The sequence below is a fragment of the Cololabis saira genome, chromosome 22 (assembly GCF_033807715.1).
Source record: "Cololabis saira isolate AMF1-May2022 chromosome 22, fColSai1.1, whole genome shotgun sequence".
NCBI lineage: Eukaryota > Metazoa > Chordata > Actinopteri > Beloniformes > Belonidae > Cololabis > Cololabis saira.
In genome coordinates, this window is record NC_084608.1 from 32366639 (window position 1) to 32379481 (window position 12843).

Sequence of the window (12843 nt, forward strand, 5' to 3'; positions counted from 1 at the left end):
TTATTTACTGTACAATATAAGGCTCAAGATCCTCAAAAACTGACAGGTACTCCTATAATATTGTTGTGTTTACTGACCAGTTTTATGAGGAAACTGCGCTCAAACATGTCAAATGTTTTAGGTACGAAGCCGCCTGATTGATTGATTGATCGATGGTCGGACCGTTAAGCAGAGGTGGACAGAGTACTGGACCCCAGTACTTGAGTAAGAGTACAAATACTACTTGGTCAAAATTTACTCCGTTACAAGTAAAAGTAGCTCAGTCAAAATATTACTCGAGTAAGAGTAGAAAAGTACTTGCTTTTAAAGGTACTTAAGTATCCAAAAGTAAATGCTTTTAAATTTACTTTAAGTAAAAGTAAGAGTAAGAGTAGGAGTAAATTTCTTATTTTACACATCAGTAAATTACTATATTTTTTCTAAATTAATTTAAGGATCTTTTAACTCTTGTTTCTGAGAATTAACTCTTTGAAACCAGCTGCACTGATGTGCTGCTTTTAGAACCACAATGTTATATAAAACCTGCAGAAACACAAAAAACAAATCAAATGAATGGGATCATAAGAGGACAGCAGATGATGCAAAGTTTATTAACAATCATGAACTGAAACCAAATGAACCTGCACCATCCAACTAAGTCTGGATCCCCCTCAAAGACCACTGCTTTACAAAAAACTACATCTCTGCTTTCAATAACTCAATGTTGAAGTCACTTACCTTTACAGGAAGGACATGTACCAGTACAATATAGCAATATAGAGCATAACAAACTGTCTCCCCATGTCTGTCTTGTCTCCTCCTTTGACAAAAACAGCTTGTGTCCAATAGGATTTTAGGGAAGAAGAAAAAAGAGCAGACCTGAAAGTAACGAGTACTTTTCAGCCTTCCTAGAAATTTACTTGAGTAAAAGTAAAAATATTTGTCTTGGAAATGTATTCAAGTAAGAGTAATAAGTACCAAATAAATCTAATACTCAAGTAAAGTACAAATCCTCTGGATATGTACTTAAGTACAGTACTCAAGTAAATTTACTCCGTTACTGTCCACCACTGCCGTTCAGACACATTAAAGTCGGTCCTTGGTTGGATACGGATTACAACGTTAGATAACTAAATATGTAGCGCTGCAAACAACCATCATCCAACATCTAGTCCACGTTACCTTTCTGTAATTAGACCTTACGTTAGGTTTTTATCGTAAACCGGATTGCCAAATCTGTATCATAATCCAGTTATAATCAAATGTAACTTCAGGTGTCTGCTTTTGCTGGCAACGATGAACCGATCAGAGAACAGGAGTCTTACCTCCTCCACTTTAATTCATGGAAGGCGAATCATTTAAAATCTGAGTTTATTTTTCTGTTTTAGTTACAACTGAACAATATTCTGAGTTATTGTAAACGATTTCGACTAACCAGACTGTTTTGTTTAGCTTTGTATCGTTTTATCGTGCACCTGATGTATGAAAATAGACCTGCTCATTGATATTGCACCTGATGGTCCCAGAAATATGGTAATTGCATCAGAACTCCAGGTTTTTATTATCAACATGTGTTAGTTGCTTTAGATTAACTCCTGGGAAGTAGAAAACAGTTTATCAACGCGTTGGCGTTCCCCAGGGAACCTGTTCGGGGCTTCTTCAGTTCACAACGGCAACATTTCTGCGTTTGGGTTCTCACCCTCAGGATCTCTCTGCAGACGTAGGCGATCCACTCCTCCTTCAGGGAGTTTCCTTTGGTGTTTTTGATCAGGTCCGTCACTGAACCGGCGCCACAGAACTCCATCACCAGCTGCACACACACACACACACACACACACACACACACACACACACACACACACACACACACACACACACACACACACACACACACACACACACACACACACACACACACACACACACACACACACACACACACACACACACACACACACACAAGCGGTGTCCCGCTACTTCATCATCTAGCTCCACAGCTAGCTTAAAAACACAACGTTTCCCCTCTCAGACGGACTCACAAACCTACACCACCTTCATAAAGATGGGTGTTTTTAAAACAGTTAAGAGTGGAATTTAAACTCCCCAATAGACTTTTTTTATGTACTTACAACTAAGGGCTCTTATCGGCTCTAGGACTAAAATCCTAGAGCCGATAAGAAAAGTATCGGCCACTTCTACAAACTGTTAATAGATGTGAATCCCAACGAAAGTCTTCAGATTAAAGAAAAATGTGTAAATGAAATGGACATACGGTATGCATACTACCAGAGAACAGGAGGACATGATAACAAGATTCTTTAGGACAGCAGCAATCATATCAGAAATGGAGAAGTTGCGAGCTGCACATTGGTGACCTTACTCACATACTTAGAACATTTTCAATAAAGATGCCTGGACTAAGACCAAATGACATAATTGGAAGAGGGAAAGATATCTATTACTGATTACAGCTCTCAAATGGTTAAAGCCGAACCTCCAGGATTGAAGAGGTACGGGAAACCCATCATATGGAACAAATAACTTATTCCTTGAAGCTTCAAAAGGATGGAGAGCTGCCGTGACCGTACTAATGCAGTAAAACACACGTTATTTTTATTCTATGTTATGTCACTTCATTTTATTTTCATTTACACTGCTTATTATTGAATTATTTATGGCTATGTTTGTGTGTTCTTGTTAAATTATGCAACTTCCACGTGTTTAACCTGACGTTTATCCTTAAGCAGATCATTACAGAAGCGTATTACCTTCACTTGAAAAAAAAAAAAAAAAAGCTTTGCTTTTAGGGATAGTTTTTTTCTGTTTTTCGAGGTAATTTTTTCCGCCCAAACGCCGCCACAAAGCTGCCTGAATGCATTTCATGTGCATCATCTTGTATCCATGGAGACACATCTGTCCAAGGAGAAGAGATCTGAACGACTGCAAAGTCCTCAGGTGTAAAGTCACAAACTAACGGTGAGTCAAACTGGATTAAACTAAACAAGTCGGTCATGTTTGCTTCCATCAAATAAAGCTCTCAATGAAGGAATGAATATGATGGAGGGGTTACACTTAAAAACAGGGTGTAATTATAGCTAAAAACAGAGCTTTTTTATCTTTTCCAAGTAGGGCTGGGCGATATATCGAGATTTTAATATATATCGATATATTTTCAAACGCGATATGGTACGAGACAATATCGTTTATATCGATTTAAAAAAAGAAAAAAAAAAATTAAGATTTTGATATAGCTTATTTTGTGACAAATGGACTTGAATGTTTTATTTGAGATTTGCACAAATGTTTTGTTATTTGCACAACTGTCAACCTCAGTGGAAAAGTCTGCCTGTTACTGTCTACATTGTATTCATTGCACAGTGTATTTTAATTTAATTGTTATGCAGGAAAGGGATATTTGTTTTATTTTATTCAAGAAGCATTTTTATTCTATATATGCAGGCAGTTTATTTTTATTTCATTTGTTTTATACATTTTGATATTGTGCAGACCTCTGTTAATAAAGGAACCTGTGTGACATTTGGCACGAGGCTTTGTATTAAAACTGACTGTTTTTTTAAGGGTTTGCCTCACAAAAAAATGAAGCTAACAGAGATGCTAACAGAGATGCTAACAGAGATGCTAACAGAGATGCTATGCTATAATGCTTTGGGGGAAACCCCAATTATGTCAGAGAAAAAATATTGAGATATATATCGAGTATCGCCATTCAGCTAGAAAATATCGAGATATGACTTTTGGTCCATATCGCCCAGCCCTATTTCCAAGTGAATGCAACGCGCTTCCGTGGATCAGAACTGAAGAACTTTAACCTGAACCTGAATAAGCTGTAAAAATAAAAAAACACAACTCTTGCTGGCCTGTTGTCTGATCTAATCTCGTCCTGTGATCTCTGCAGATCTCCCACATGGCTCGTACCCAGAGCTGGTCGTCCATTCCTGGGGGGTTCTTCTTGACGAAGGCTCCGTAGTAGGTGGCGATGTTCCTGTGGTGGCTGTACTTCTTCAGCATGTTGATCTCGGCTTTAATCTCCTCCTCTTCATCCTGACACACAAAGACAGGTGAAACAGGTGAAACAGGTGAAACCGTGAAGCGGCAGCGTGAGCTGGTGTCTGTCCCGGGGCTCGGGGACGCGGCGGCGGGACACTCACCCCTGTGACATCCATGACCTTGATGGCGGCCAGCTGCCCCGTCTTGACATGGCGACCCTGCAGAACAGAGACAGGAGAACATGAAGCTAGAACATGTCTGCAACCTTTATCATCACAAGAGCCATTTTGCTCCCACTTCTATAGAGGATCTGCATTGACATCACTTCCCCACTTCCCCTTACTGGCACTGAGTGGCAAAACATCAGCAAAAACAGCTGCAACTAGTGGAGAAGACGGGATAACAGCCGATTATCGGCTTAAATTAAAGGCAGTTGGACTTGACAGTGACCCGTACAGTTACCCCAAGAACCAGGGGTCCATGGACATTAATATTTGATACAGTTACCAAGAACCAGGGGTCCATGGACATTAATATTTGGTACAGTTACCAAGAACCAGTGCTCCATGGACATTAATATTTGGCCAAGAATCCAGTTTCCTGATATTTATTTGTACTTAATTTCAAAGCTTGAAGCCATACTAAAGTCTTGACGCTTGGTCCGACTTCAAGGCAGGATTTGTTGGTGAAATTAAAGTGATGAGGACACCGAACTTTATGATTTCACCGTTTAACGTTAGCTACCCAAAAATCCAACATTAGCTGATACAAAATAGGAACCACAAATCCACGTTTCAGTTGTTTCTGTGAATTGCAGCGATCCATTTGTCTCTCTTAAGCTTATTTTTCAGCAGTCTGTAAAACGATAACTCTGATTTCTTGCTAAATCTATGAGTACAGGTACCGGGTCCAGCAGCTGGACGTGTGGAAAGTTACTAAAGTGCTGTCAAGGTATTTTCTTTCAACTGCTTCTCAAAGAAGCCCTAAAGTACATGTCAAAACTCCAAGTACGTTTTGTCAACAAAGTATTTGATTTATAACAAATTTTTCTATTTATCTTTTATTTATCCAGGAAAGTCCCATTGAGATACAATATCTCTTCTGCCAGGGAATTTAAGATTATAGGGTTAGGGTTGGGGTTTTGAGATAGGATATTTGAGTTTTCTTAAGCTGTAAGCCATGATCAGCAATATTAAAATAATAAAAGGCTTGCAATATTTCAGTTGTAAGGAATCCAGAATGTATGACATTTTTGCATTACAGAAAATAAAGGACTTTATCACAATATTCTATTTTTCTGAGACAGTCCTGTATGTTTAAATATATCTATTTTTTTATTATCACATTTTCGCCCGGTGAACTTTAATCCCAGTAGTCACTTGGTGTGAAATTATCAAACGATGAACATGGCGTCGAAGCGTAGCGGCAGCGTTAACAAAGCGCCGGTTTTGAAAACTCCTGAAAGGTTTAAATCTCATATCTGGGGCCATTTCAGGTTCAGAAACGACGGCGGGGAAGATGAGCCGGACAAAAGCAGAGCGATTTGCAAGGAAAGCCAAACGGATGTGAAGTACTGCAGTGATACAAGCGATCACCGAGATCTCTGGTCCGAGCCGTCCACCGGACCGCCACAGATGAAACTCAACAAACTCTACAACTACCAGCCAATTCTACTCGTTATCAAACCGTGATAATCGATTCTGAATCTTAAGAGTCGGAATTGAATCTTGACATTTGAATGGATCCCCGGCCCTAAACGCTAGACATATTTACAGGCCAGGATCAGCGTTCCAGCGTGTATTGACGGCTTTTAAGACCCGTGGACACCCAAAGAACTGCCGAATACGCCCAGATGATACACGTATTTGTCTTTGCACATCTGAATAGTTCATAGACGGCACCAAGCTCCCCCCTTATGTTGCCCGGTACAAATACTCACTTTTAACTTTGACTTAACAAAAGAGCAGAGGGCTGTGAACTTACAAAAACTGATCTGGACTTTTAGATGATGTGCTGGGATGGTTCAGAAAGCCAAGAATGCCATCTATTTTGAAGCTTCTATTATGAAAATCCGACCACCGTGACCTCCGTTCCTCCGTCCTGAGCAGATCTGCAGGTCGTCTACCGTCCAATCAGACCGGTCCCATCAGACTGGGCTCGTTTTAACGTTTCAAACTTGTGTATTGAGCAGGGGCGTCACTTGGGTGTGAAGGTACGGCAGCCGCCACACCTCGGCTTCAAGGGAAAATGTAAATGTTTGTTTTTTAAATACATTAATGGAATTACTCTCTGTCTATTTGTATTGGTTATTCTATTACTTAATACATATAGAATAACTACAAATGCAAATCAGAACAAAATGATCGATTTCACTAGTTATTATACACTGCATAAACTCAAAATCTTAACAAGAGTATTTGTCTTATTTCTAGTTAAAATGTCTCATTTTTAGTGAAAAAAAATCGCATTACATTTAAGACAAGACTCAAAAACAACCATTTTCACCTGTTTCAAGTACCGGTAGATTTCCACTTAAAATAAGTGGAAAAATCTGCCAGTGGAAGATTTTTTTGCTTGTAATGAGAAGATAAATCTTGTCCCACTGGCAGATTTTTCTACTTATTTCAAGTGAAAATGTACTTGAAACGGGTGAAAATGGTCAAATAACAAGTTATTTTTCTGGTGATGAATCTTGTTTTAAGTGTAATTAGATTTTTTGACTAAAAATGAGACATTTTAACTAGAAATAAGACAAATATTCCTGGTAAGATTTTGAGTTTTTGCAGTGAGCGAGACTGCATTTGAAAAAGTTCCAATTTTCTTGACCACACAGATAAGCTCCATAGCAGACTTCTGTGATGAGTATTTGCTGGACGTGTTGATCGATACTCTAGTTAAGTTCTGTGACTCGTAACCTTGCCATACCTTAGCTTTGACTGAATTGACGCCACTGGTATTGAGTTTTTTCTGCCAGCTTTTGTTTTATATCCAGGTTTTGTTTCAGGATCGGACAGATCCATCAGAGTTCGGCTCAAAGACAGAAAAACCCCTGAACACCATGTTCCTGCAGCTCATTATGGGCTGTTGGCCCCTGAAACCTGCCATTTCCAGAGTCATCAGTGCAACTTTAGCTAAAATAATTCAGTCCAAGCCCGGAGCTGGACGAGGACGGCTCAGCTTCCTCCTGCAGACTCACGGCAGCTGTTGGAGCCAGAAAGTGGAAATTCATTCACCTCTCCGCACAAACACACCATTTCCTCATGGTAACCTAGCAACAAGGCTGGCAGCGAATGGAAGGGAGGGGGGTGTCGTTGGAGGAAGCAGAGTGATGGCAGTGTGTGTGTTTCTGCACTTTAGGAGGCCGTGGTATTTCACACACCGGGTCACTTGCACATGTGCACTGCTCAGATCCACACACACACACACACACACACACACACACACACACACACACACGGCGTCTCGGTTACTCAGCGTTGCATCAGACCCTGAGTGTATCCGACAGGCCGAAAGCACTCGCAGCGCTGAAAGTCTCTTGTTCTCCTTTTCACAGCTTTTTGTTTCCTCCCTCGCTTCCTGTCAGTCGTGGCGTCGTTTGATCATTTAGCCCTTCGTATCACAAACGCGATAACAACAACAAAATCGTACGCTCACAGCTTGGGAAGAATAACTCCGAAGGAGCAAAGCGGCTCTGGAAGCAGCGCGTCTATTTATAGCCGGCTAACCGCTTCCTCCTGGATCCGTCTGCAGAGATGCTGGAGGTGTTTCAGGTGTTTGCAGCGGCGCGGCTGAGGATGGGAGCAACGAGCCGCCGTGCCTGTTTGTAAACACTCAGGATGTATCTCTGAAAAGACCTGGTAACGAACCTTCTGAATGGTTCTGGTCTTCACAGACTGAGAAGTCCTGGTTGACTTGTAGTCAAGACCAAGACCAGAGAGAATCAAGACCAAGACCAAAACAAACCTAGTAATGTCCTGATCCTGCGTGATTGTAGAATCATCCTGGTTCTAGTTTCCATATGAGCTTCTATTCAACTGCAGCTCAATAACACAGAGAAGTGGATGATGATGTTGAACTCACTATAAATGTTTCCATCCATCAGCTGAGATCAGATATGTGTGGCGACTGCACTACCGCTATTTCTACACTATTGGAGGATTGACTCCAGTGCTTTTAAGGATTGACACGACTACTAACTAGTCCCAAAGTCTCTAGCAGAATAACCAGCTCCAACACCCCCCTCCACCTCAGAAAAGGAATGAAGAGTAAATGTTACTGATTTAAATTGGACTGAATTTGGAGATGAAACCTGAATTTTAAATATTAAAGATTGAAATTACATTATTTACCATTAAAGTAATCAGATTACACAGAATATCAATATCACTGAAATGGACCTGATCAATCACAACGATATGCAAATATTATTCATATATTGGGTGTTTGTTTTGTTTTCTTTTGTTTGCCTTGATTTGTTTGATTTTTACTACATTGATATATACATATAATTGAGTATTAAATCACTGTATTAAAGTGCAAAGTGCACAGTTATTAAAGTAGGTATAGGTGTTTTATAAGTAAGCTTATTGAAACTCATCTTATATATCTAAGAATGTATGTAAGATTCAGGTGTAGGACTCGATAAGTGGTTACTTCATTCCTACTCCGTTTCGAGCATGTTGGTGGATCCGTAAGGTCTGCCCAAGAGCTGTACATTTTATATATATATATATATATATATATATATATATATATATATATATATATATATGTATATATATATATATATATATATATATATATATATATATATATTTGTGTTCTGATTTTTACTTTTATGTACTCTTTTTTGCATGTTCGAAATAAAATCTTCAAATCTAAATATTTATTCAAACAAGGCCGTTATGAACACAAAACTGTAATTAAATACAGACACATGCAGATGCACCAAAACATTAAATCAGATGCAAAATACAAATAGTTTACAAAACTGTACATTAACAAGAGGAAGAACTGCTGATACAAGATTCTGTCACCTTGGTGCAACGGAATCTCAGTTATCTGAGTCAGAGACCCGAGACCGAGACTAGACCAAGACCACAAAAAAGTGGAACTACAAGTCTACGTCCTGGTGAGATCACCTGGAGGTCAAGCCCTCCAGAGAAACCAGGAAACAACCCAACTGCTACGTCTGCAACAATCACAGCACATGGCGGATAGAGGTGGGTGCAATTCATCGATGTGTCGATGCATCGCGATGCGTCACGTGACGATTTGGAATCGATTAATTAAAAAAAAAAAATATATATATATATATATATATATATATATATATATATATATTTTTTTTTTTTTTTTTTAAAGTTATCCTGTCCAGATTCCAGACTGAATAAGCTGCTGAATCATTTCATTTTCAAGAATGCACATTTCTTATTGTTCACTTGAAATATGGCAGATATGTTTACACTAAATAAATTTGATGAAGTACATATCTTGTTTACTTGAATTAATGAACTCATTAAATCCAGGGCTTGACCGTTTTCAGTGTTTTCCGCCAATAGAGGGCGCTCTCATGCAAGTGCAGCTTTCCCTGGTCAAAGTTAAGTAAGTCAAAGAGCAAATGTTTACATAGTTATAAAATAAATTATGTGTCTTTGAAAAATACATGTCAAATGTTCAAAAAACCTTGTTATTTACTTAATGAGTGTTGTTAGAGGAACTGAGTTAATTGATTGGCTATTTATTTACAAATGTAGCCACAGATGAAGACAAAATCAATCTTGTATGGAAAAAAGCATTAAAAATCACTATAATCGAAGAATCGTGGCACCAATAATCGAATCGAATCGACAATCGTTATAATCGAAGAATCGAAGAATCGTGGCACCAATAATCGAATCGAATCGACAATCGTTATAATCGAAGAATCGAAGAATCGAAGCTCCAATAATCAAAATCGAATCGAATCGTGAGGTAGCCTTGTTTGCACACCCCTAATGGTGGATCCATCCGGACCTCCAGCCTCAGCTCCTGGGTCCAGGCGGAGCTGCTCGCTCATGAACAGGCAGAGTTCTGGTGTCCAGCCGGCGAGGCGCTTGAAGCCGAGGAGACTCTCAGGGGAGGAGTTAAAACCACCGAGGTTCCTTCCGCCAACACCTTCTCAGGTCTCCACGTCTCTGTCGCCATCTCGGACTAAACCTCTGGGAATAATCCGTCACTTTTGTCTGTCAGGTTTGGCATCCAGTCACCAGTAAACAGAGAAAGGAAACGTGATCAGAGCCCACGGGCCGGTTCCTCCACTGAGCACTGGGGGCAGGCCCGGTGGTAGAACGCCCAACGTTACGGCAGGTGTGACCTGAGTCCGTCTGGGTTGAGTAAAGACCGGACACTAGGGATGGGCGGTATGGACTAAAAAATGTATCACAATCATTTCTGTCATTTATCCCGATAACGATAAAAATGACGATAAAAAAAAACAAAACAATTCAACTCCACCTTTGTAACTATAAATCTATCACCACATTCAGTCTTTGGAGCCAAAACACTGCTCTAAAAGATACTAAATACTACTAAACTACACCAATGGGAATTTATCGTTCTTTCTTTCTTTCTTTCTTTCTTTCTTTCTTTCTTTCTTTCTTTCTTTCTTTCTTTCTGGCTCATATCTATCTTTCTTTCTTTCTTTCAGGCTCATTTCTTTCTTTCTTTCTTTCTTTCAGGTTCATTTCTTTCTTTCTTTCTTTCTTTCTTTCTTTAAAACTCATATATTTCTTTCTTTCTTTCAGGCTCATTTCTTTCTTTCTTTCTTTCTTTCTTTCTTTCAGGCTCATTTCTTTCTTTCTTTCTTTCTTTCTTTCTTTCAGGCTCATTTCTTTCTTTCTTTCTTTCTTTCTTTCTTTCAGACTCATTTCTTTCTTTCTTTCTTTCTGGATCATTTCCTTCCTTCCTTCCTACCTTCCTTCCTTCCTTCCTTCCTTCACGTACGTTGTGCGTGGATTTAACGTAGAACCATAAATCATCTTTACACAAAAACGTCATCAACGGGAATTTATCGTTTTTACCGCGAGATGACAAATTCTTACCGTGGGGAATTGTTTTGACGGTTTATCGTGAACGGTCAAATATCGCCCATTCCTACCGGACACGCTGCTGCATTCTGGGCCTTTTCTCTCGGTTTGATGGTACATGTTGGGCAGCGAGGAGGGCACTGCGGTGATCAAGGCGGGAACCATCCACGACCGGTACCAGGAGTGGAGCTGCGTGATCAGTCCAGGTCGGTCCTGTTGTCTGAACGTTGTGGAGAGCAGAGCGCCACAACCGGGACACCGAGGCAACGTAAATCCTGGGTTCTTTTAACCTTCATGGGAGCGACGAGGGAATATTTACGAGTACGATGCACCGGAATAACCACCGGGTCGAAGGTGGTGATCCTTCATCTACGGAGACGGTTCAAAGAGGCAAGCTAAGGCCCCGTTTACACATAGCCGGGTATTTACAAAAACGGATATTTCCCCCTCTACGTTTTGAAAAATTCCATCGTTTACACGAGATCGTTTTCAAAATCTCTTCGTTTACACGAACCCACATAAATAGCTGTTAAGGTGCTATGAGCAGCCAAACCTGCAGGGGGCAGTGTAACGAGAAGATAAAGTCATGCTAGCCAATCAGAGTCCTGGAAAACAACGTCAACAAATGACACGTGTGAAACCTGAATAATATGATTCTACGTTAAATCGGCGGCGTAGCCTACGTACGGTGCACGTCGCCGCGTACCCTACGCCGTCGGCTCTGCGTTGGTGTAACGCGGAACCATAAATCAGCCTTGACTGTCTGTTACTTCCAAGACGGAACGACACTCTTTCGTTTAGAGTGACAGAGAAGTGGAGTTACTTTTAAGTGTGACTTTAGAATATAAAACAGGTAAAATACAAGAAAATATTGACGGTGGCCAAACAAATTGTAAACACAGGTCGCACACATGACGCTGGGGACGTTTCTGTTGCATAATGTGACATTCTGAAGCCTAAATCTCCGTTTTCCTCTGTTTAGACGCAAACGTGAAAACGGAGTTTTTGAAAATCTCCACTTTGGCCGGAGTTTTCAGAAATGATTGTTTCTGGTGACTTTGAGCTCCGTTTTCGTGTAAACGAACAGCCAAAACGCATGAAAACACCTCCGTTTTTGCTCCGTGTAAACAGGGCAAACGGGGACTGTGGGGTTGTCCGTTGGGAATGATGGGTAGAGTTGTGTATCATCTGCTTAGCGGTGACGTAAGAAGCTGTGTGAATGAATGATCTGGCGCAGAGAAAGGGCCCAAGTACGGCACCTTGTGGCACCCCAACGGAGAGGTAATGAGGATGTTTCATCCCTGCGAGTCGGGTAGAAGAAGGCAGCTTGTGCTACCTGAGCGTCGGCTAAACTCTTTCTGCTGGGAAGTTGAGTGAGATGACATCTAGCGTTGCCCAACTGAACCGTGGGTTATGTGTCAGTCAAAAGGTTGTTTAGCGTAAGTCAGCCAAGCTAAAAGGGCCAACTGTGAGAGAAAAATGTGGGCATGTTTCAGCAGCTTCCCCGGGCTTGTCTGCCCCACCCTTTCACAGCACGGCGCTGCACAGCACAGACAAAACAAAGCTTCAAAAACACTCCAGACACCGTGTGACCCTGTGGGTGATGTCATGGGCGGGGTTGTCCTCTTCTTCTTATAGCGTTTATGGTTAAATCTGTGATTTTGGATTGAATCTGTGTGGAGTGAAGAATAAACAACATAAGTGCATGTCGCCGTTTCAGGTTTGAGGAAACTCCGGGAGGTTCTCAGCGCACCTGCACTCCAGATGTGCGTGAACCTGCCCGTTGGAC

At 40.7% G+C, this 12843-nt stretch overlaps 1 protein-coding gene across 1 annotated transcript in view; it reads right to left on the reverse strand.

Moving 5' to 3' along the window:
• The window catches only part of LOC133423403 (TRAF2 and NCK-interacting protein kinase-like), a 68883-nt gene that overhangs the window by 41679 nt on the left and 14361 nt on the right, over positions 1–12843 (reverse strand). The window contains 3 exon segments of the mRNA XM_061713580.1: positions 1679–1789; positions 3916–4041; positions 4149–4205. Of these exon segments, the coding sequence (XP_061569564.1) occupies positions 1679–1789; positions 3916–4041; positions 4149–4205 (294 nt within the window).